Source organism: Podarcis raffonei, chromosome 4 (assembly GCF_027172205.1).
Source record: "Podarcis raffonei isolate rPodRaf1 chromosome 4, rPodRaf1.pri, whole genome shotgun sequence".
Lineage (NCBI taxonomy): Eukaryota > Metazoa > Chordata > Lepidosauria > Squamata > Lacertidae > Podarcis > Podarcis raffonei.
This window is the reverse complement of record NC_070605.1, coordinates 98,211,399-98,232,800: the sequence shown is the minus strand read 5'-3', so window position 1 is coordinate 98,232,800 and position 21,402 is coordinate 98,211,399. Positions and strand designations below refer to the sequence as shown.

The 21,402-nt window shown below is 43.5% G+C and overlaps 1 protein-coding gene across 14 annotated transcripts in view; it reads left to right on the top strand.

Moving 5' to 3' along the window:
* LMO7 (LIM domain 7) overlaps positions 1 to 11,726 on the top strand; it is a 146,012-nt gene extending 134,286 nt beyond the window's left edge. For 13 of the 14 annotated variants that reach the window (XM_053384650.1, XM_053384640.1, XM_053384648.1 and 10 more), the window contains 6 exons: positions 1,958 to 2,010; positions 2,865 to 3,084; positions 4,556 to 4,861; positions 6,366 to 6,474; positions 7,593 to 7,695; positions 10,946 to 11,726. In XM_053384650.1, the coding sequence (XP_053240625.1) occupies positions 1,958 to 2,010; positions 2,865 to 3,084; positions 4,556 to 4,861; positions 6,366 to 6,474; positions 7,593 to 7,695; positions 10,946 to 10,968 (814 nt within the window). In that variant the 3' untranslated portion in view covers positions 10,969 to 11,726. The remainder of the gene's footprint in view (positions 1 to 1,957; positions 2,011 to 2,864; positions 3,085 to 4,555; positions 4,862 to 6,365; positions 6,475 to 7,592; positions 7,696 to 10,945) is intronic. The other variant, XM_053384642.1, reaches the window with a different exon arrangement.
* The last annotated feature ends 9,676 nt before the right edge of the window (positions 11,727 to 21,402 follow it).

Below are 21,402 nucleotides of genomic sequence, written 5' to 3'. Positions count from 1 at the left end.
CTAGCAGTTCGAAAGCACGTCAAAGTGCAAGTAGATAAATAGGTACCACTCCAGCGGGAAGGTAAATGGCGTTTCTATGCACTGCTCTGGTTCGCCAGAAGTGGCTTAGTCATGCTGGCCACATGACCCGGAAGCTGTATGCCAGCTCCCTTGGCCAATAAAGTGAGATGAGAACCACAACCCCAGAGTCGGTCATGACTGAACCTAATGGTCAGGGGTCCCTTTACCTTTTTATGGGTATGAGTATGATGGGATAAAGTGTCATTTCAGCTGCATTGCCTTAGATCTTGGGTAGTAAAGGAGGTTGTTGGAACTTCAATTCCTGCACATGTGGCCAGTGATCAAAGGGTGATGAGTCTGATAAGAGCATCTGGGCAGCACCTAGCTGAGTTACCCGTGCCTTAGATCATACCACATAAAACAAAGCCACCACAGCTGCAGAATATTTTTTGGGTTTTTAGAAGAGATATTTGGGTTTTTAGAAGAGATAAAAGCATATACTAATAGTATTTTTGGAAGCCCTTCAGATATGATGTAATGTAGCAAAGTCAGATGTTAAAGTATAATTCTGTGATTCACAACAGCCTCTGCACCATGTTTTTCAGTATATGTTTCAATGTAGAGGAAAATTTAGATGTGACTGGCTTAATGAGGCACCAGATAATTTCAGCTGTTATTTTTTTATCTTCAACCATTATTGACCGTCATTACATCATACTTTGTTATAGGCTGCTCACCCACATGGTTGTATAATCTAAAATATGAAAAGCAAAGAGTAGGCGTAGAAGGGAGCAAAGATATCAACAGTGACAGGATTTGCTTGAGCTTCTGTAGTCACATAGGACATTCAGGGGGGGGAAATATGTTCAGTGTTCCTGATCTATTTTTAATTGTTACATCTTCCATTCATATCCATATGTCTGAGGCATTTTCCCATTCGTGCCTAGTTATCTTCATTGTCCTTATGTAGTGAACATTGAAACAGCAGTTATTTCCCAGTTTATAAGATTGTACCTCTCCAAATTAAAATCACAAAGAACTGGCTCAATATGTTGCAGTCTATAATCCTCCGAATCTTCCTGGGACTCTTGTTTGCTTTATCCATATGCATTTGCTTGACCCTATTTCCTGAGTGTTTTAAGGGAGCAATCCTAATAGGGGCAGAGAGCTTATGGAGCAGTGGCTTGTCTACTACATTTACAGTTCAGCTGCTTGCAGGGAAGGTTGGGGCAGTTGATTCTTCTCTTTCGCAGCACCAGCTTTTAGGCTGGGCCAGTAGTGGGGCCCCTCACCAAGAAATGAGCTGGCTTTTGTTCCATCAGATCTGCCGCTTGCTCCACCCCACCCCTAAAATGCCCCATTTGGGGCCATTGTGTCAGCTGCCCCAGCAGGCACACCAACTGTGCTAACTTGTGGGCTCCCCCTGCCAACCCAAAACTGGTGGAATACAGCTGAGGGACACCTCAACCACATCTTAATCCCCAGCAGCAGTGCAGATTAGGGGTCTGGACTCTTCTACAGTTTGCAAATGCTGTGCAGGATTAAATCCCTCTGTATAATAAAGTCATAAGGCTGTTGTCACATGGCAGTTCATGTGGCCGCCAGTAGGCAGCCACATGAGCAGCACGGTGAAAGGAACAACTAGGATAGGCTGTGGTAGCACCCTGGCAACCATCGTCCTCTGCTACACCACTGCTGCCATTTCAGCCTCAGTGGTGCTAGAGTCTGAGGAGGGAAGCAGCAGAAGAGCAGTTGATGGGGAGCTGGCCTAGCCTGGCTCCTCCTTTGCAGCTTGTGTGGCCCATGGTTTGGTTGAGCTGTAAAGTGAGGAATGTAAAGGGAGAGAGGAGGCCGGGTCAGCCACATGTAAAGGAAGGAGGAGGAGGTTGGTGAGGGGGTATATTTGGATGGTGAGGTGAGTAAAGCTAGTAATATGTAACTTCTTAATTGTTTTTAGAAGTAAATCCAGATCAACTCCAGATCTAGATGATCATCATGCAAATAGAAATGGTGAGTGGTGTGTGCATATTTTTGTTTTTTGTAAAAGGGGATTTAAAAAAAAAAGCTGCTTGGAAACAATATGAGATACTGGATTATTTTGTCATTGGTTGTCTGGTAAGACTGAATTATTGCAGAACTTAAGCCTTGTCTATAGGTACAGGTGGGACGTGGGTGGCACTGTGGGTTAAACGACAGAGCCTAGGACTTGCCAATCAGAAGGCTGGCGGTTCGAATCCCCGTGACGGGGTGAGCTCCCATTGCTCGGTCCCTTCTCCTGCCAACCTAGCAGTTCAAAAGCACATCAAAGTGCAAGTAGATAAATAGGTACCGCTCCGGCGGGAAGGTAAATGGCGTTTCCATGTGCTGCTCTGGTTTGCCAGAAGCAGTTTAGTCATGTTGGCCACATGACCCGGAAGCTGTACGCCGGCTCCCTCAGCCAATAAAGCGAGATGAGTGCCGCAACCCCAGAGTCAGCCATGACTGGACCTAATGGTCAGGGGTCCCTTTACCTTTACCTATAGGTACAGGTAGGTACATAATCTGATCTGGGTCAGAATGTCGGGACATGTTGTGCATTATTGAACACTAGATCCCAGGGAGATGCAACCATTTGGATGACTCACAGCTCATTTTAACACCAGTATTTTTCTCCACTGGAGCAGAGATTTGCCTTTGTAAAAAGTAGGCAGAATGCTTCACCTTTCTATCAGTATTCTGTCACGAATCATGACTCATACTACAATGCATATAAAGTATCGTGCATCATAAGAGATGTTACTGAGTTTGCTTTTTATCTCCCCTCCACCCCTTTAGTGCACTTGTGTGTGATTTGTGTGTCTGTGCTTCTTTATTTTTCAAATTAGGCATGAAGAGCAAACTTTCCGAGCAGTCCTCAAATGCTGGTGACTCACAGAAGAGATCTCAGAAAGAGCATGGCTTGTCCCCAGCTGAGCTGGAAAGACAGCAGATCCTTCAGGAAATGAGAAAGAAGACATCCCTACACACAGACAACAGCTGGATCAGACAACGCAGTTCCAGTATGCACAAAGAGCCTGTTAGTCTAATTGGCACTAGAATGAGGAGGTAATATTGATTCACTGTGTGTTGCCTATCGTTGACTGTATGATGCTCATGCCATTCTGGAACTGTGATTGATTTACAAAGCAGTCAAGGAAAGAATTTATTTTAATTTGAGATGGATCAAATTTTCAGTTTTTTCATGAAAATTTGTATTTTCCCCTTAAATAGTGAGATTCCTGGATGTAGTGCACTGTTTTTGAAGTTGATGTATCATTTAAGCAGCATTTGTTATGATCCTTGTACCTATTTGAGCTGCATTAGCAAAATTTGTTGATGAAATAATTTGTCTTGGATTCCCAGTGTCTGTGTGGGTATTCACCCTAGCTGAGATTGAAAGAGCTATTATTGCTACACTCAGGAGCCTTGAGTCTGCTTTTGTTTTGTTGGAATTCAGGCCCACAGGCTATCTCCCAAACTGATTTTGAAGCTCCTCTCAATTTTGGAAGCGAGTTTCCTTGAAGCTTGAGAAACTGCTGCTTCTGAAACATGAATCCATTGCCACCTTGGCATGGTCCTTTAGACCGCCTGTGTATTCATGTGGAAAACAACTCGCTTCACAGTTGGGAGTTCAGAGTTTGTCACTTTGTGAACCTATTATAGAAATTGGCTTTGAATCTGAACATCTGGGAGCATTGTTAACATCATAAGAAAAGTTCAGCATCCTGCTTTCCCACAACTGCCAGCCAAATGCCTCTGGGAACCTCACAAGCAGGGCATGAATGCAGTAACCTTACCTTACCCTTTGTCAGTGGTATATTCTGCCTCTGAATCTGCAAGTTTCATGTAGCCATATTTTTATGTTGAGAACTGTCCTGAGATCTACAGATGAAGGGTGGCATACTAAATGGATGGATGGACAGAGAGACAGATTTATAGTTTCTATGAATTTGTCCAAAGATCTCTAAGCTAGTGGCCATCAAAGCATCTCCGTGATAGATGGTCATCCACTCTCTGATTGAAATGAAGGAGAGTCTACCACATTCTGAAGAGTTCATTCCACTGTCCAACAGATCTTAGCATCATAAAGTTCTTCCTGATGCTTAGTCAGAATTTCCTTTCTTGTAACTTGAATCCATTGGTTTGGGTCCTAGCTTCCAGAGCAGGAGTAAGCAAGCTCACTCCATCTTCCATGTGGCAGCCCTTTCGATATTTGAAGATGGCTATTATGCCTTCCTCTGTCTCCTCTTAGCCAAGCTAAACACACCCAGCTGCCTCAAATCTTCCTTATAAGGCTTGGTTTCCAGACCCTTGCTCATCTTGGTTGGCCTCCTTTGCACACATCCCGGCTAGTCAATATCATTCTTAAATTGTGGCGACCAGAACTGGACACGGTACTTCAGGTGTGCTCTGACCAAGGTACCATTTTGTTACCAAAAAAATGCAAACCTGTTGAAGCACACTATGACCACGCTCAACCTTCACCTTCTTGCTACGATGGCAGCCTTTTAATCTTCTTCTTTTTTTTAACGTACAGAGGTGAGAGTTTGGATAACCTTGATTCTTCAAGAACAAATTCCCGGAGGCCTCACTCTTGGATGGGCCAGTCTGGATCTTCACTGTCTTTATCATCTAGTCAAGATTTTAGTCACCATGTGCCTCCTGTAGTGTCCACTTCAAATCGTGCCTACATGCGCATACCCTCTTCCAGCCTGCCATCTCCTTCGGCCAGTTCCACGAAAACATCATCCTTGCCTCATGTTCTTCCATCTGCGCAATCTCCTGCTCCCCATTCTCAGTCACCAACTTCTGCTTCCCAGACTGGAACTCAGCAACGCAGCAGGTATGGGGTTCTGTCTAAAACTTTTGGCTAAAAACTTTTATGTATAACTTAACGTTACTGAGTTTTCATAAAGGGTGATGTAGAGAACAATGAACTCCTTCCATCCGTGCAGAAAATAATTAAAATGGCACCATTTATTTTTAAGCTTGCAAGCTCTGGAGACCCACACAGAGCTGCAGAATGTGTTTTGCACTACATAATTAGAGGGACATAAAAATTATTTTGTCAGCTCTGCCTCTTTTGCTGTTTTATTCTTAAAGTGATTTATGCCTCAAAGTGTACGTTTATAAAATCAAGCCATACACACATATATTCTGTAAGCCAGTGGCTCAGGCATTGGGTATATATCCATTTCAACCTCCTTCTAGAAGACTGAAATTTTGAACAGGGTCATGCCAAGGATTGTGGCTTCCCCAAGATGTGATTCTCTCTGACCCTTTCCTCATAATTGATATTTATGGGTTCTAAATCAGTTGGTAACTAATGTTATAAAATCAGTTGGTAACTAATGTTATAAAATTCCATTTTACAATGTGTATTAAATTGGAACATGAATGCACACATTTAAGCACCCAAGTACCATGTTCACCCCTCCTTGTTTCAGGGTTGTTGAATACCATACTTTTCCATGTATAAGACTAGGTTTTTTTCTTTAAAAATTATGCTGAGAAGAGGGGGTCCTCTTGTACATGGAGCCATCCCCTCCCACATTTTCTTAAATTTGAGTCCACAAAAATAGGGGGCATCTTATACACAGAAAAATACTGTACTTTGTATGGCTTTTTCTGTGAAAAATGTACATTAAGAGCATGTTTATATTATGTAAATAATATGATACTTGTCTTCTTGCAACTTTTTAATGCTGGTTTTTAACCTCTCTGGTTTGAGAGCAGACCATGGTTACATCAGTTTTGATGTCACGGTAAAATCATGCTTATTGATGACAAAGCAAGGAATGGAATAAGCATTTGGGAGCTCATTGGGAAGTTTCCAGTCTCCCAACTGTTAGTGATCAGCAATACAATATGTGAACTAGACAGTAGTGTTATCTTCAAATTTTATATGGCAGGACTTCAGAGAGGTTTCTGTTGTATATCCCAGCCTAGTGCTGTGTTGCCTAAAAAGATACAGCTGTTGGGATTTGGATAGGAGCACTTTCTGAAATGTATTCATAATCATTTCCCACAGATAAAGAGAGAGGAATCTAAATCATATATTCCTGCATGCTAAATTTAGAAATGTTTTGGACATTGTAATTTATGTTGAAAATTTATGGTGGCACTATATTGCATAAGAGATTGCTGAAGGCACTCATTTAATCATTGAAATGGTAACTTCTTTTCCCGATTTGAAAATTTCCGTTCTAGGATAGTAACTTGCAGATTTCTTCTAGCAGTCCTGGGTTTGGGTTCATTACTCATGCCGTTGTAGCACTTTCTTTTCAATGACATTTCTCTAGTTTCCTAAAATCTGCCTCTCAGCCGCTTTCTTGTTCTGTATCTAGGTCGGTCAGTGGAAAGCGAGTGTGCTCATACTGTAGAAACGTTCTGGGCAAAGGAGCAGCCATGATCATCGAATCTCTTGGTCTTTGCTATCATTTACATTGTTTTAAGGTGAGAGGTGGGCAAAACGCCAGGGAGATGGAGGAACCTTACACTGCAGCCTAGCATGGCAACTTAGAAGACTTAGGGGCTCTGCTAATCAACCTTGCGCTACATGCATAACTCAGCCTGGCAAATATCTCTGCTTGCTCACCTGCTTCAAATTAAAATAATCAGGTTCTTGATTTGATTGAGGATTTTGAAATGTGTTCCATCAGTGGTTTCATGCAACCTTGCACACATCTGAATTAGCATTCTACATTTGAAATTACACCCTTAATCACGTAAGGTGGATTAGTTCAGTCTTCAAATCTTCATCTGTTTGCATTCGCACAATGAGGGTAGTTAATGTATGGAAGAATATAGTCCCTCTGCTGCCACCACCACCACACACTTCTGGCTCCAATAGGAAACTTCCTGTGCACTTAGGTCATAAGGGGGTGGGGCTTTGTGTTGAATGCCAGCACTGTCTGAAGCTGGTAAGGCTTTTTCAGTGATGGCACATAGGTGCTCCTCCTGGTGAGGTTGTTTAGCTTCTGGTTTAGCTTGTTTAGGGTCTTCAGGAAGTTGATGGAGAATTCTAGTGAGCCTTTGGAATTGAATGGGTTTTATGGCAGTTCCATCTGAAAATATGACTGCTTTAAAATCGATGAACAAGGTATACTGAAGTTATATATTACAAGCCATCCGGAGCATTTCTTAGAAGCTGTGTGTGTGAGATTTTTAAAAATAAAGTAAGTTACACTTCAAAGAAGCATTCTCACACAGAATTAGTAGCACTGATGTCATTGTAAACATGAAGTCTGACCAGACTTTAAGAAAGGAGGTCTAGGGTGGCAGGAATCTGATTGTGACTCATGCTTGGTGCCAAAATCACTGCTTTTGATTCTTTTGTGCCATGGAAATCATTCTGTTTCAGAAAGCAAGACTCTCGTTTACTAATCCCTGGTTGATTCCTCTTCTCTGCTTAAAGTGCGCAGCTCTTCACATTGCTTGCTTCTAGCATTAGAACTCTCCTGCACATTAACACACTCCCACTCTTGCTTAAGAGGGTACATGGTTCAAATCTTGTATTTGAAAAATCATTGCAAAATGTGTTCATACGGCTAATTGTTCCTTTTTCTTCACAGTGCAATGCTTGCGGGTGCGACCTTGGGGGCTCTCAGGCCGGAACTGAAGTCCGGATCCGAAACAATGAACTCTTCTGCAATGACTGCTATCTCAGATTTAAGAGTAAGGGCTTCCTTCAACAATGCTAAAGTTTTGATTACTTACGCCTACACCAAATGCTTTTCAGAATTATACTTTTCCTCTGTGTATGTGCTATAGGGATGATTTGTGCCGTAGCGGTTGTTTCTACTGGGATTTGGGAGGATTTTCTTCTTGGATCAATGAGGCTATTTTTTTCTGATTTGAAATATTTAAAAAGAAAAAATGGAACAATTACCAAAAGCCCAATTGGAGCAATAGGACTAAAAGAAAAGAAACCAGTATGTCTGAGGGATAGCATTTACATTATTTTGTATTTCTCTCAGTGTCATGATACATTAAAACATACATATTAAACAGATGATTTGTAATAATTAGGGAGGAAGAGGACCGGTTTATAGTGTTTTAGATATTGCAAGTTATGACAAATCATAAATTTTATTCTGCTTTGAAGGAGCATGCTCCTCTGGGAGAAGGAGGCTTCCTCTTAGTGGTCACAGCTGGAGGAAGACTTGATCTAAAGAGCTGAGAAAATTAATTTTTCATTGGCTGGGATCCTAAGTATGCTTTTAAGGAATTCAGCTTCATGAAATCTGTTGGGTGGCCAACTTATTAAATATCTTAGAGATCATGGGGCCTGGTTCATCTGCTCTCTTAATCTTGTTATACTCAGATTTGTCTTTAGGAAAGCTTTGCTGTGCATCCCACTGCCATCAGAAGCACAGTTGCTGATCACATGGGGCAGGAACTTCCTGGCTGCAGCATCTGAAATCTGGGAGGCTTAGGCATCCCTTGCCTTATTTACCTTAAGTGTTTACTGAAGGCTGCCTTATTTTTAACCACTCTTCAATATTAGTCGCTTGCCTTCCAATTATGGATTCTGTGGGCTGTTGCTGTTGGATTTTGATCCCAGTTCGTTCCATTGTTCTGGTCTTTTATAGTTATTATTTTTTATTTTACTCAGGTTTTGTGGCTATTTAGTATGCTGTTCTGCGGGGCCTTTTAGGTGGGATAATGTGTGTTGTGCTGTGTGTGCCATTTTAATAGTTGCTTGACTTACTTTGCAAGGGTGGCACTGTGGTCTAAACCATAGAGCCTAGGGCTTGCTGATCAGAAGGTTGGCAGTTCGAATCCCCGTGATGGGGTGAGCTCCCGTTCCTCAGTCCCAGCTCCTGCCAACCTAGCAGTTCAAAAGCACGTCAAGTAGTGCATGTTAAGTGCAAGTAGATAAATAGGTACTGCTCCGGCGGGAAGGTAAACGGCATTTCCATGAGCTGCTCTGGTTCACCAGAAGTGGCTTAGTCATGCTGGCCACATGACCTGGAAAAACTGTCTGCGGACAAACGCCGGCTCCCTCGGCCAGTAAAGCGAGATGAACACCGCAACCCCAGAGTTGTCCGTTATTGGACTTAACTGTCAGGGGTCCCTTTACCCTTTATCTTTACCTGACTTACTTTTAGGTGGAGATGGCATATCTGAAATGTCAGCTCTGCTTTGACCCAACAGACTTTTGCTTTATATGAAATCACAGGGCAGCGCTTTTAACCTTACACAAATTCCATTATAGATGAAGTGGAAGTACTTTTACTAGTGTAGTCTATCTAGGTTTCTTTTGAAGTATGAGGCTTTGAAGAGTTAGTGGCCTATCCATGTATGATTTTGGAAGGTTCCCCAGCAAGAATTCCAGTGTAGGTTGACGTTACCTTGTCTCTTCCAGGGACTTTGGCAAGAGAAGAGTGGGCCCCTTAGCAAAGCATCATGAGTTACAGAAGTGTCCTAACGCAGATCTCAGCCTTGTTTGGAAATAGTTCCTCACGCAATGACTGCAACATCAGGGGATTAGCTTTCTGTGTAAATGAGCCTTTGCATATCTAATAACACAGACGTAATATTCATATCACCTTGGTGCCACTTGAAATGCAATGCTTTTCCGTGGAGCCAATTCACATCATTAGATGTTTCATTTTCTTGAAACATCTGAGTAGACAGGAAACTTGAAAATGCTTTCTTGACTAAACATGTCCTGTCAAGGTAGCTTTTGTGTTCCTCTTTGAGTTTTTCCTTATAATCTTGCTCTTATATATTAATCTGCTTTTTGATGTCCATCCACATCCCTGCCTTTTTAGACTCCCTGCTGCTCTCAGCTTCTGCTCTTCTCAAAATGCCTATTCAGGGGTTCAGGACTTCTATCTGCATCCAGTCCTGTAGTGGGATACTTCCACCCATGTTGCTTGCTTGCTAGCCCACATAAGATTATAGGGACTGCTGGTCTGGCTTTCCATACTGTAAGACTCTTCCAATCACAGTGGAGGCTGCTTCAGACACCTTTAAAGTGCCCAGTTGTGCATGGTAGCATTAACTTGTAGCCCAGATATCTGCCCAGTAGTTGCATGCCTAAGACTTCAGTTTTTCTAGCCCCTCGTGTTGGTTATGTGAACTTTGGCAATTGTTGATGTGGAAGGAAAAGCTGAGGAAAATCATTCCTAGTGCAGTCAAACATCATAACCAATGTAGGTGTTTAAATTTGAGGCCAAATCATATGGGCACATGCCCTTAGACTTTTCATCCTCTTCTATCCTCAATATATTTTGGGATGCCATTTATGAACACTCCTGTTGTTGCCGTTGCCATTGTCATTATTTGAGCCCCTTTAAAGGGCTAGTCATGTTGTCCTGGTCTTCTGAGGGCCAAAATAGATATCACATTATGTTAAATGCTTTCATGCACTTTTGTGTCATTTTAATGTGAGTAGCTCTGAGCAGCATTGGGAACACAGTGGATGTGGAGGGAGAGGTTAACCCTTTTTCCTGCTGTGACGCTTATGGAAATTCTTCTTCTCTCCTATGTATCAGGAGAGAAATGCTCATTGGAGCCTGACTGTAACTTTCCACAATTCCAGGCAGCTACTAACTTGTGGTAGCTTCAAGTCTCTCTCCAAGACTCCCCCTCCTTTTCTGTCCATTAGTTGGCTCATGAGTAAACTTTTGTTACAAGAGCTCCTTCTGCTGGCCTTGTGAAAATCTAATGGCACTTAAGAGTGCTAGTTCATTCAACTTGTTGGGGGATCTCATTATGAGAGCTTGAAAATGAAATTCTCACGGTTCTACCCCTAAACTATCTTACTTTTCCAGAACAGTTTGGATGTTGTTAGCACAATTAAGCAGAATGCAAGAAATATTTGAGGATTTTAATAAAGCAGTTTGCAGTGGAGATGTTTCTCTCTTTCTGAACCCCTGCATTAATTAATCCTTCTCTTTCCTCTTATTTTAAACAGCTGGACAGCCAACCGTTATGTGATAGAAGCCTTAATATGAAACCACTGCTACAGATAGAGGAGGAAGCTGCTGCTGTAGATCTATAAATATATTTTGTGTGTGTGGTTTTTAAAAATATTTTTGCCTGTCTAGCTCATGTAGAAAATTCATGGTATCTTTTATTATACTTATATGGAGCTATTTATGAGAAGGTAATCACAATAAAACGTTTCTGGGTTAAAAATAAATAAAACAGAGTGCTTTAAGTTCAATGTATAATTCCATCCTTATATATATCTACACACACATACAAAAGGGAGAAAAACATTTAATTGGGTAATTTAAAAATGTTGGAGACTTGCGAGGAAATAGCTTTAATTTTCCAATCATATATGAGGAGGCTTTTTCTTAAATGAGCATTACTGAAATAACAAGTATGTATTCATAACCGCAGTTTCTACATCTGATGTATATGCTATCAAGTTCTGCAGGATATTATGAAATTGCATTCAAAGACATACAGGTGGCTGCTGTCTATATTTGAGTTACTAAGCTTAAGTAATATTATCGTTTTTAAAACTAAAATGTAAACTTCAGTCTGTTTTGCCTGGGATTCACTATTTCATTGTGCTTTAATAGTTATAGCCAATCGGGGAAATTATTTCTGAGGCGTTCTTTCTTTTCATGTTTGAGAAATGTAACTCTACTTGCACCTCAAACAAGTTAATAAGACTGAGCATTTCCCCCCTTCTGTTGACTTATTTTGTATTTGTAAATAAAGTTGCTGATACTGCACTTGAACCGCTTGCATTCTTTATTTTTCCGTCTAGAAGGAAGAAACCCTGCAGGAAAATGTCAGTGAACACTGATACAATTCAATTGCGAGCCCAGTTACAGCACCCCTGTGCATAGGCAATAGCTATGCTGTAAAGCAGGGATGTCCAACCGGTCGACCGTGATCGACTGGTCGATCCCCGCGAGGTTTTGGTCAATTGCAGTCGATCTCCGGTTCTTTTTCCTTGGCGGGGGGGGAGCATTCGGCCCCGCCCCCTCCTCCATTCACTCAAAATCGCTAGAACAGAAGACGGAATTTTTGCTGCAAGGCTGTCCTGCCCCTCTAAAAAAGGTTAATAACTTCGACTTTCCTCCCTAAAAAAAAAAGAGCTCAGCACCTTTGACCTAAAACCCGCCCCCCCAAAAAAGGGGTAAATCACTGCCAGATTTTTATTTTGTGAGTAGATTGCAGTCTCTTGGGAGTTGGACGTCCCTGGTGTAAAGGAACAAAACTTGACAAGACAATGATCTGGGATAAAAATTGGCCACAGATTTATTGATTAAAGCTGTAGGTGGACTTTGGCTCAGGCACTGGATGTACCGTACTTTTCGCACCATAACACTCAGGTTTTCCCCCCTAAAAGGTAAAGGGAAATGTGTGTGCGCGTTATGGAGCGAATGCAGGCAGGAGGAGCCACTCTTGCTGGCTGTTCGGCAGCCTCTCTTCCTCCGCTTGGCTCGCTGAGAAGCCGGCAACAGCTGAGCAACAGCTGAGTGTCGGGAGACAGCCTCTCTTCCTCCTGTCTGCCTCCTCTATGGCTTTTTGGCGAGGTGGGAGAAGGGAGGCAGCTCGGAAGCCAGCAAGAGCTGCGCGCAGCGTGTAAAAGCCAAGGTGGGAAAAGGGAGACAGCCTCTCTTTCTCAGTGTCTGCCTGCTCTATGGCTCTCCCTTACACAGATGTAAGTGGCTCTTACTCTGCTTTCTTTACAATGAGCCGGAAGGAGGGACAAAGAGGGCATCCCCTTCCGTCCCTCCCCCAGCACCTCACCGGTAAATTCAAACAAAGCGGCTTACAAGGCTCGTGTCCCTGAGTCTCCTCCGCTTTTTGCTCCAGTTCGAGGCAAGGCGGCTCCACAAATGTGAGTTCCCCCTCTCTCTTCCTTCCCTCCCTCCCTCCCTCCCTCTTCCAACTTCAAAAAATATTGGGGGGACAGCCAGGTAAGCCCCACTCACATACCACAATGGGGGATGGGGGATGACTCCCTCAAATATTTAATGGGGGGGGGGTTTGAAGGCCCATAGGCCCATAGGAGTTGGCTGCTTTGCCTAGGACAAATGTGAGCTCTCCATCTCTCCTCCCTCCCTCCCTCCCTCTTCCAACTTCAATAAAATATTGGGGGGGGCAGGTACAGGTAAGCCCCATCTCACAGACTGCAATGATCTCAAGACAAAGTGCATGCACACTGGTACCTTATATGAATGGCAATGCCCATCAGCATGGGGGGATGATGACTCCCTCAAATATTTAATGGGGGGGGTGAAGGCACCTAGGCCTATAGGAGTTGGCTGCTTTGCCTAGGACAAGTGTGAGCTCCCCCCCCTCTTCCTTCATCACTGTATTGGAGATACCATACATTACTGACAGTTCCTTCATTCACGTGGTTACAAAGCACGGATCCACATGGATCCTCAGGATTTTGCACTGGGTCACCCCAAATTTACCATCAGATCACATAGCATGTCCATGGCTACAGCTTGCACCAAAAAAATCACGCACCCACTGTTGCCTGGGGCCGCAGTGGTGCAAAAACGTGGTTACAAAGCACGGATCCACATGGATCCTCAGGATTTTTGCATTGGGCTACCCCAAACTCACCGTCAGATCACATGTCTGTGGCCACAGCATGAACCACAAAAATCATACATCCACTGTTTCGTTTAGAATATTTTTTTTCTTGTTTTCCTCCTCTAAAAACTATGTGCGTGTTATGGTTGGGAGTGTGATATAGAGCGAAAAATACGGTATATCCATCTCAGCCGCCTGCTGGAGGGCTGAAATTTTGAACAGGGTCATGCCAAGGATTGTGGCCTCTCCAAAATGTGCTTCCACTGAACCCGATTCTCTCTGCCCCTTCCTCATCATTCATTTTTATGGGTTCCAAATCAGTTTTGCATGGTAACTAATGTTATATTCAATATATTTTTGTATGAACTTATGATTATGATAGGATTCATCTGTTTGGTAAATAACTTACTCCAGTGCTTTTTCTGGTATATTGTTTGTGTTTTTACTGCTTTTTTAGGTTTGTTCTTTGCTGCTTGCTTAACAGTGCAGCAAATGTCTTGCCAATGAGACTGTTGATTGACAATGTGCACCTTCAAAGTCATCTTACCTGGAACATTGCTCTTTTTTAAAAGAAACATTTCATAACACCAGATTAGGCTGATGCTTTGTATAGACTTGCCTTCCCAATGCATTCATCCAAAATGCATTTTCTGCCGCAGAAATTTTTAATTATTTTTCCCTTTTTCATGTTTCAACCACAGGCAGTTCCTCTGTGCCAGCTTCAGAGAGGCAGCTAGAAGTAAAGAAAACCACCACTCCTAGCCACTTCATCACCTGACAATAATTTTTCTTATGCCATTTTCCCACTAAAGCTTTTCTTGATCTCAGGGAGAAAAAAGTACAGATGGATTTCAGGGTGTCAGTACTTGTGACATATCTCAAAATGATACCCACATAGTGTGGAGTTTTCAAAGCAGGGTATAAAACCTGGATCTTCTAATAAAACAAAAATATTTTTAAACACAAGATGGCAGTCTTTAAATGCAATTGATGTGAGAATGTCGTGTTTTGTAATCATGCAAATGATCCTAAACCCCTTTCTTAATATCAGAAGCCAAACGCTTCCCTGTGTTTGGACTCTTACAACATCTTTTGTCAATGTGGCCGTGCTGGTTTATGCAACATTTTTGCTACATGGATGTTTCCATAGGATTGTTCCATGTGGAGAATTTCAAAGCATTGGAACAGACTCCAACACAGCCACTCTGAGATGCACGGCAGTTGCTTTACTTTCGGAAAACGTGAAAATAGGTATGGTGAGGTTGTCAAAGAATAATTAATTCTGGGCTATTGTTAGAGCTAGGGACGCGGGTGGCGCTGTGGGTAAAAGCCTCAGCGCCTAGAGCTTGCCGATCGAAAGGTCGGCGGTTCGAATCCCCGCTGCGGGGTGCGCTCCCGTTGCTCGGTCCCAGCGCCTGCCAACCTAGCAGTTCGAAAGCACCCCCGGGTGCAAGTAGATAAATAGGGACTGCTTACTGGCGGGAAGGTAAACGGCGTTTCCGTGTGCTGCGCTGGCTCGCCAGAGCAGTGATGTCACGCTGGCCACGTGACCCGGAAGTGTCTCCGGACAGCGCTGGCCCCCGGCCTCTTGAGTGAGATGGGTGCACAACCCCAGAGTCTGTCAAGACTGGCCCGTACGGGCAGGGGTACCTTTACCTTTTTTATTGTTAGAGCTTAGTGCAGGAATATTTAAAAATAAAACTGTTACCTAAACTTTGGGTAACTAGTGTGTCCTTTTATATATATATAAAATATTTTTTTATTAATTTTAACATATAAATTATAAAATGTACCACAAAACTTATCACTTATACAATCTTTTTAGACTTCCATCAGCACCTCTGATGATCCACCGTTTTAACCACTTCTTATGCATTTCTTAACTTTATATTGCCTTTACATCTCTTAACAAATCATCCTCCCCCTTCTCCATTTTCACAATCTTCCAATAATACTCCTCACAAAACTTCTTGCAACCCTACAAACATCGTCTGTTCTTCACAATTACTTTTCAAATCGTCCGTAAATTTACTCCAGTCTTCCATGAATTTCTGGTCTCGCCGGTTTCGAATCCTTCCTGTTAGTCAATCTAATTCTGCATAGTCCATTAACTTCATCCTCCATTCTACAATCGACGGTAACTCTTCTTGCTTCCATTTTTGGGCCAATAATATTCTTTCTGCTGTTACTGCATATAAAAAGAGCTTATATTCCTTTCTATTTATATCACTCCCCACAATGCCCAATAGAAATGCTTCTGGTTTCTTTATAAATGTTGTCAGGGGCTCAGGAGCAGAAGCACAGGGGAGAGAGGAAATGGAGAGCGAAGGGGAGGAATCCGAGGGCAGCGTAGGGGAGTATGGCAGTGACCCGAGAGATTCCATGAGCTTCTCCAGCGAATCAGAAGATTCCCAGAAGGGGGCGCCGATGGTCAGGGCAAGGGGGGGTCCCAGGGGGGACGCACCAGAAGCAAGGGGCCAGCGGGGACTCCCAAAGCAGCAGCGGGGGATCAGGACCAGCTTCCCCACCAGAGCGTAGTGGGGGGGAAGAGTCACATGTGTCAGGACCAGCGTCTCCTCCAGCGGGGAGAGAAGATGAGTCAGGGCTGACCACGCCTCCATCGGAAAGTGGGGAAACGGAGGGGAGGTCAGTTCCAGCTAGCCTCCACGAAGGGGGGAGCAGTGACAGCAGCAGTGTAACGGTCAGAAGGAAAGTGGCAGGCTGGGCGCGCGCGCCAAGTTCAAATGTACAGGCGCGCGGGACAGCAGGAAACCCGGATTGGGAACCAGGTCCTAAAGCCCGCCGGAGGGAGGGGGAAGATTCAGGGGACTCAGCATCAGAAGAGTCTAGGAAGAGCGAGACCCCGACGGACAGGCGGACCCAGAGGAGGAAAGAACAAAGGAAGAGGTGGAGCAAGGCTAGAGTCTTAAACTGGTGTCAGGGGGGAGGAGATTCAGACGGAGCTTCAGCGGTCTAAAGTTTGAGACGTAGGGTTGCACGCTGCGGCTGTGAAAGTGAAACTGAACTTCAATAAAGACTTTTATACTTAACAACGAAGCGGCGTTGGTCCTTTGTGAGCTGGGACCTCGGGCAGCTCTGACAAATGTATATTTCAACATTTTTTTCAACTCATGATATATCATCTCCCAGAATCATTTCAGGGTAACTAGTGTGTCCTAATCAAAAGAAATGAACCCTCCCTCATAACACAAGATTTTGGGGACATTCAGTGACACTGACTGTTGGAAGATTCAGGACTGGGGCACCGGCTTCAAGGTGCCAAGCCTTCCCCCCCATATTTCTGGAGAAGGGCTTGTAGGGATGCTGCTGGGGAGACAGCATTTGGTAGGCCCCCCAGCTAGCTCCAGCCCACTGGCTGGAAGCCGGGCGAAACTCCGGTTCTCAGAACAGCATCAAAACTGCGACTCAAGCCTCAGAAACCTTTAGAGACTGAGCACGCAATCCAGCAGAGATAAGAACTCTTTGCAACGGAAATAGCATATGTAAGCATATTTACAGCATTTATTCAGCAGCAGGACAAAAGAAAAACACATCTGCTTCGCTTTGTGTCCAAGCAAAACAGCAGTACAGCAAAAGCAATATGCAACGGAAGTTCCCAGTAGACTGTGCTGAAAGTAAACAGACATGTGACAAAAAACAACTCCACATGCCTGTTCTAAAGGTGGAACGGAACTGCATCCTAACATGGCCCCCCTGATGTCCCCCAAGCACAGAGCTTTGGGAAGGAGGCAGGAAGGCTTCAGGGTCCTGTCAGAAGCCTGGCACCTCCTTCCCAAAGCCCTGGAAACTTCTGCCTGGCTTAGGGGGAGAGGCGTGATGCTCTGGGGTCCATGAACCTTCTCACCACCTTCCCAAAGCCTGCCTGGCTCTGGCTCCTCCCAATGCCTGACGTCATGCACGCGACATGGGGACGTCGCAGCATCACGCTTGTGACGTTGCCCCCCCCATCACCCTCGCAAGTTGGCACCTCTCTTCAGGACAGACAAAATGAAGCATAGTTCAACTATGGGATTTGCCCCCCAACACGATGTAGTGATGGCCACCAACCTGGATAATTTTAGTGGAGCAGAATGCTATCAATGGCTACTAGCCATCATGTCTAGTTGGCCACTGTGATAATAAAAAAGTAATAATAATTTATTATTTATACCCTGCCCATCTGACTGGGTTCCCCCAGCCACCCTGGCCGGCTCCCAACAGAATATTAAAAACACGATAAAACATCAAACATCAAAAACTTCCCTAAACAGGGCTGCCTTCAGATGTCTTCTAAAAGTCAGGTAGTTGTTTATTTCCTTGACATCTGATGGAAGGGTGTTCCACAGGGCGGGCGCCACTACCGAGAAGACCCTCTGCCTGGTTCCCTGTAACCTCACTTCTCGCAGCGAGGGAACCGCCAGAAGACCCTCTGAAATGGACCCCGGTGTCCGGGCTGAACGATGGGGGTGAAGACACTCCTTCAGGTATACTGGGCCAAACAGGTTGCTGGACAAGATAAGCAACTGGGATGACCAAGCAAGCTCTTCTTATGTTCCTATGAATGAGCTAATCAGCTGCTAGGGACAATTTGCAGATCTGAGCCAGATAAGTGCTCCTAGGGATGTATCTGTGGTAGTGGGTTTTTTCCTTCTTTTTTGCATGGTGCTCAAACAAGTTTGTACAAATAAAAAGCAACAGCTGATGTCTTGCAAACAAAACGGTAATTAACCTCTCATGCCCCAGGGGCCAAAGGTGATGAAAACACTGGAGCACCACTCCTGTTGGCTCATCTGAGTCCATCTCCAACACACAAACAAGAACCAGAGAGCTGGATGAGGAGAACAACTTGAAAGGGTATTTGGCTGAGAAGATGGGAGCGGTTGAATTTTTCATGCTGCCCGCACCGCAATCTGTATATCAGGGCTGTCCAACTCTGAGTGGATCACTGCCAGTTTTTTTATAGTGGTTTGTAGATCGCAGTCTCTTGGAAGTTGGACAGCCCTGCTGTATATTATGTAAATTGTTCTCCTCAGGCAAAAAGTCATCGTCAAACACTGCATTCTCAGTCAGTTTGATGTCTCAAGCCAACAAGCCATCACGGGGCTTTCAAAGCATGCCTGAAGGTCAGTTCTCACATTCCCCTCTTAGTCAGTTTCCCTCTAGCTTTGCCTTTTTGTAATCTAAAAGTGGGAAATGGAGATTAAAACATAATTACGATAAGAACAAAAGTAACACAAAAAGTAGTAAAGACCCTTGCTGCAATGGCAGGGGTGGCAACTCTAGAAATTATTGCCTTTTAAACTTGGGTGTTTTATTTAGCTAGCAGCCACTGATAAATGTTGTTTCCATGCCTGCATTTTGTCCAGGGGTGGGAGAGAAAATTGATTCAATTTGCATTTAAAGGTGAACCTACCTAAGTCATAATTTCTGAGACAATATGTGCAATTCTCTGAATTTTTCAAGTCAGCTGTCCAGCCAAGTAATGTGTAAAACAAAATTGCATATACGTAAAATGTGCAAAAACAAAACAAAACCCCCAAACACTTACATCAGTGAAAATAACATACCAAACTGCATTATTTTTGGGAAAATTGCTTAGAAAAATGTGTATATCGGGATAAATTGCTACTAAAATGCTGATGATTTCATGTGGGTTGAAATCAATCAATCAATCAATCACTGTTATAGAAATGTGGAAAACCAAGTTTAAGATTGGAGAAATGGGAAACAGAAAAAACCCGGACAGATTCACCAGCCTCTAGTTATGCCTTACCAAAGAACATCTTAAATATTGGCTCTAGAATGAACGTCTAGGTACCAAATTAAAATGAATTCTCACTGTAGTGAAATAAATAAATAAGTAATAAATAAAATAAATAATACCTTTACTGTCAATGTACAACTTGTGTACAATGAAATTAACCAAACCTCCCCCCCACAAACACTCAATCTCATTGTACTCTGTGTGCTTGTCGCACAACACACCAACCCCGAAAGTCAGTTGCACTATATTATTTTCCATTCAGCAGCCTAACAGCCCACAGATAGAAACTGTTTTTTTAACCTGCTGGTACGACTGATTATACTTCTATATCTCCTGCCTGAGGATAGAAGATTAAAGAGGTCCTGGCCGGGGTGTGAATCGTCCCTGAGAATTTTTCTCACTCTCCTAAGGCAACGATCCCTTGCGATGTCATCTAGCGGGCTCAGGGGACAGCCCATGATATAATGTGCTGTGTTCACCACCCTCTGTCAAGACTTTCTGTCCGTGGCTGTCAAGCCAACGTACCACACTGTGATACAATATGAGAGCACACTTTCTATTGTGGACCGGTAGAAGGTCATCAATTGTTGTTTAACATTGTTCTTTCGCAAGACCCTGAGAAAATGGAGTCTCTGCTGGGCCTTCCTAACCACCTGAGTTATATTGTTTTTCCAAGTGAGGTCTTCACTAAGGTAAACTCCCAGGAATTTAAAGGAAGAGACTCTCTCCACACAACACCCCCCCCCCCGGATATACAATGGGGCTAGTTCTCCTCTCTTCCTCCCAAAGTCCAACACCATCTCCTTTGTCTTGCTAATATGTAGGTGCAAGTTATTCTCTAAGCACCATGTACATACTTTTTGAACCTCCCCCCTGTACGCTGATTCATCTCCACCTGTAATTAGACCCATTATGATAATATCATCTGCAAACTTAATAATTGCAGTGGATGGATCAGATGAAATACAGTCATATGTATACAACAAACACAGGTAGGGACTCGGCACACATCCCTGTGGGGTGCCAGTGCTGAGCTTCAGGGAGGTAGATGTAACAGGCCCAGTCCTCACTGTTTGTGTCCGATCCCTCAGAAAGTCTTTAATCCAGTCACAAATGGTAGAAGAAAGGTCTAGTTCCATCAGCTTTTTGATAATGCAGTAAGTCTTAGCTCCCCCCACCCGCTAGGCACCTCTGCCTAAATTGTACCACTTTAGGAATTTCCAGCTGTTCCAGAAAATATGAAGTGATGAAACCTAGCACCATTTTCCTATCATCAGAGCAAACCACAGATTTTAATATCTGAATGCTTGCTGCACCATAATGGTAAGTCCTATTCATAGAAGAAGAAAGTTTGTTGGGGAGAAGGTGGGGGAAGAAAACTCTCCCTGTCATGTTAGTTGTCTGTGAGCAGGGATTTTGAACATGCAATACACCCTTGCTACCTGCAGCCTGAAGTTGTACAGCCCAGTTTTTCTACTGGTTGTATAAACTGGCCTTTGGTTTCTAAGCATCTCTAGACAGAGGTTTTTGTTTTGCTGTTGTTAGAAGGAAGGGAAGGCATTGGTGCTTCTGATGAGAACCACCCTTTTGGATGAAATCAAGGGGCCTATTTCCTTCTGCAAATCCTATTTCCCAGGGGTTCATATCCCATCTGGTGGGTTTATTAGCAGGGTCTGTTTAGGATCTGCTTAGAAATTCTTCCAGGTGATTCATGCAGATATGTAACCCTGTTTGATTCTAGAAGATCAATACTTTTATTTTTGGGGGGAAGCTGTAGCGCCTGGGTAGAGTTTTGCAGAAAAGATGGATAATGCTTAAATAAGAGTTCCGATTAGCAGGTTTATCATGCTGTCAGGCTTGATAGTGAAGTTCCCACTAGTTTTACTGAAACACGCAGCCAATAACTCACATTAGTTCTAATGATTGATGTGTAGGCAATGAGGCTTCACTAGCATGACAAGTTAATGTCAAGTACATGAGGCGAGTTTAGGGGTTTGGAGTTGGATGGTGGGTGGGATTTGTTTCCACCATAACATCATCAGTGAGTGTGACAAATGAAAGCTGCAATTCTGACACACACACAAAAGAATTTC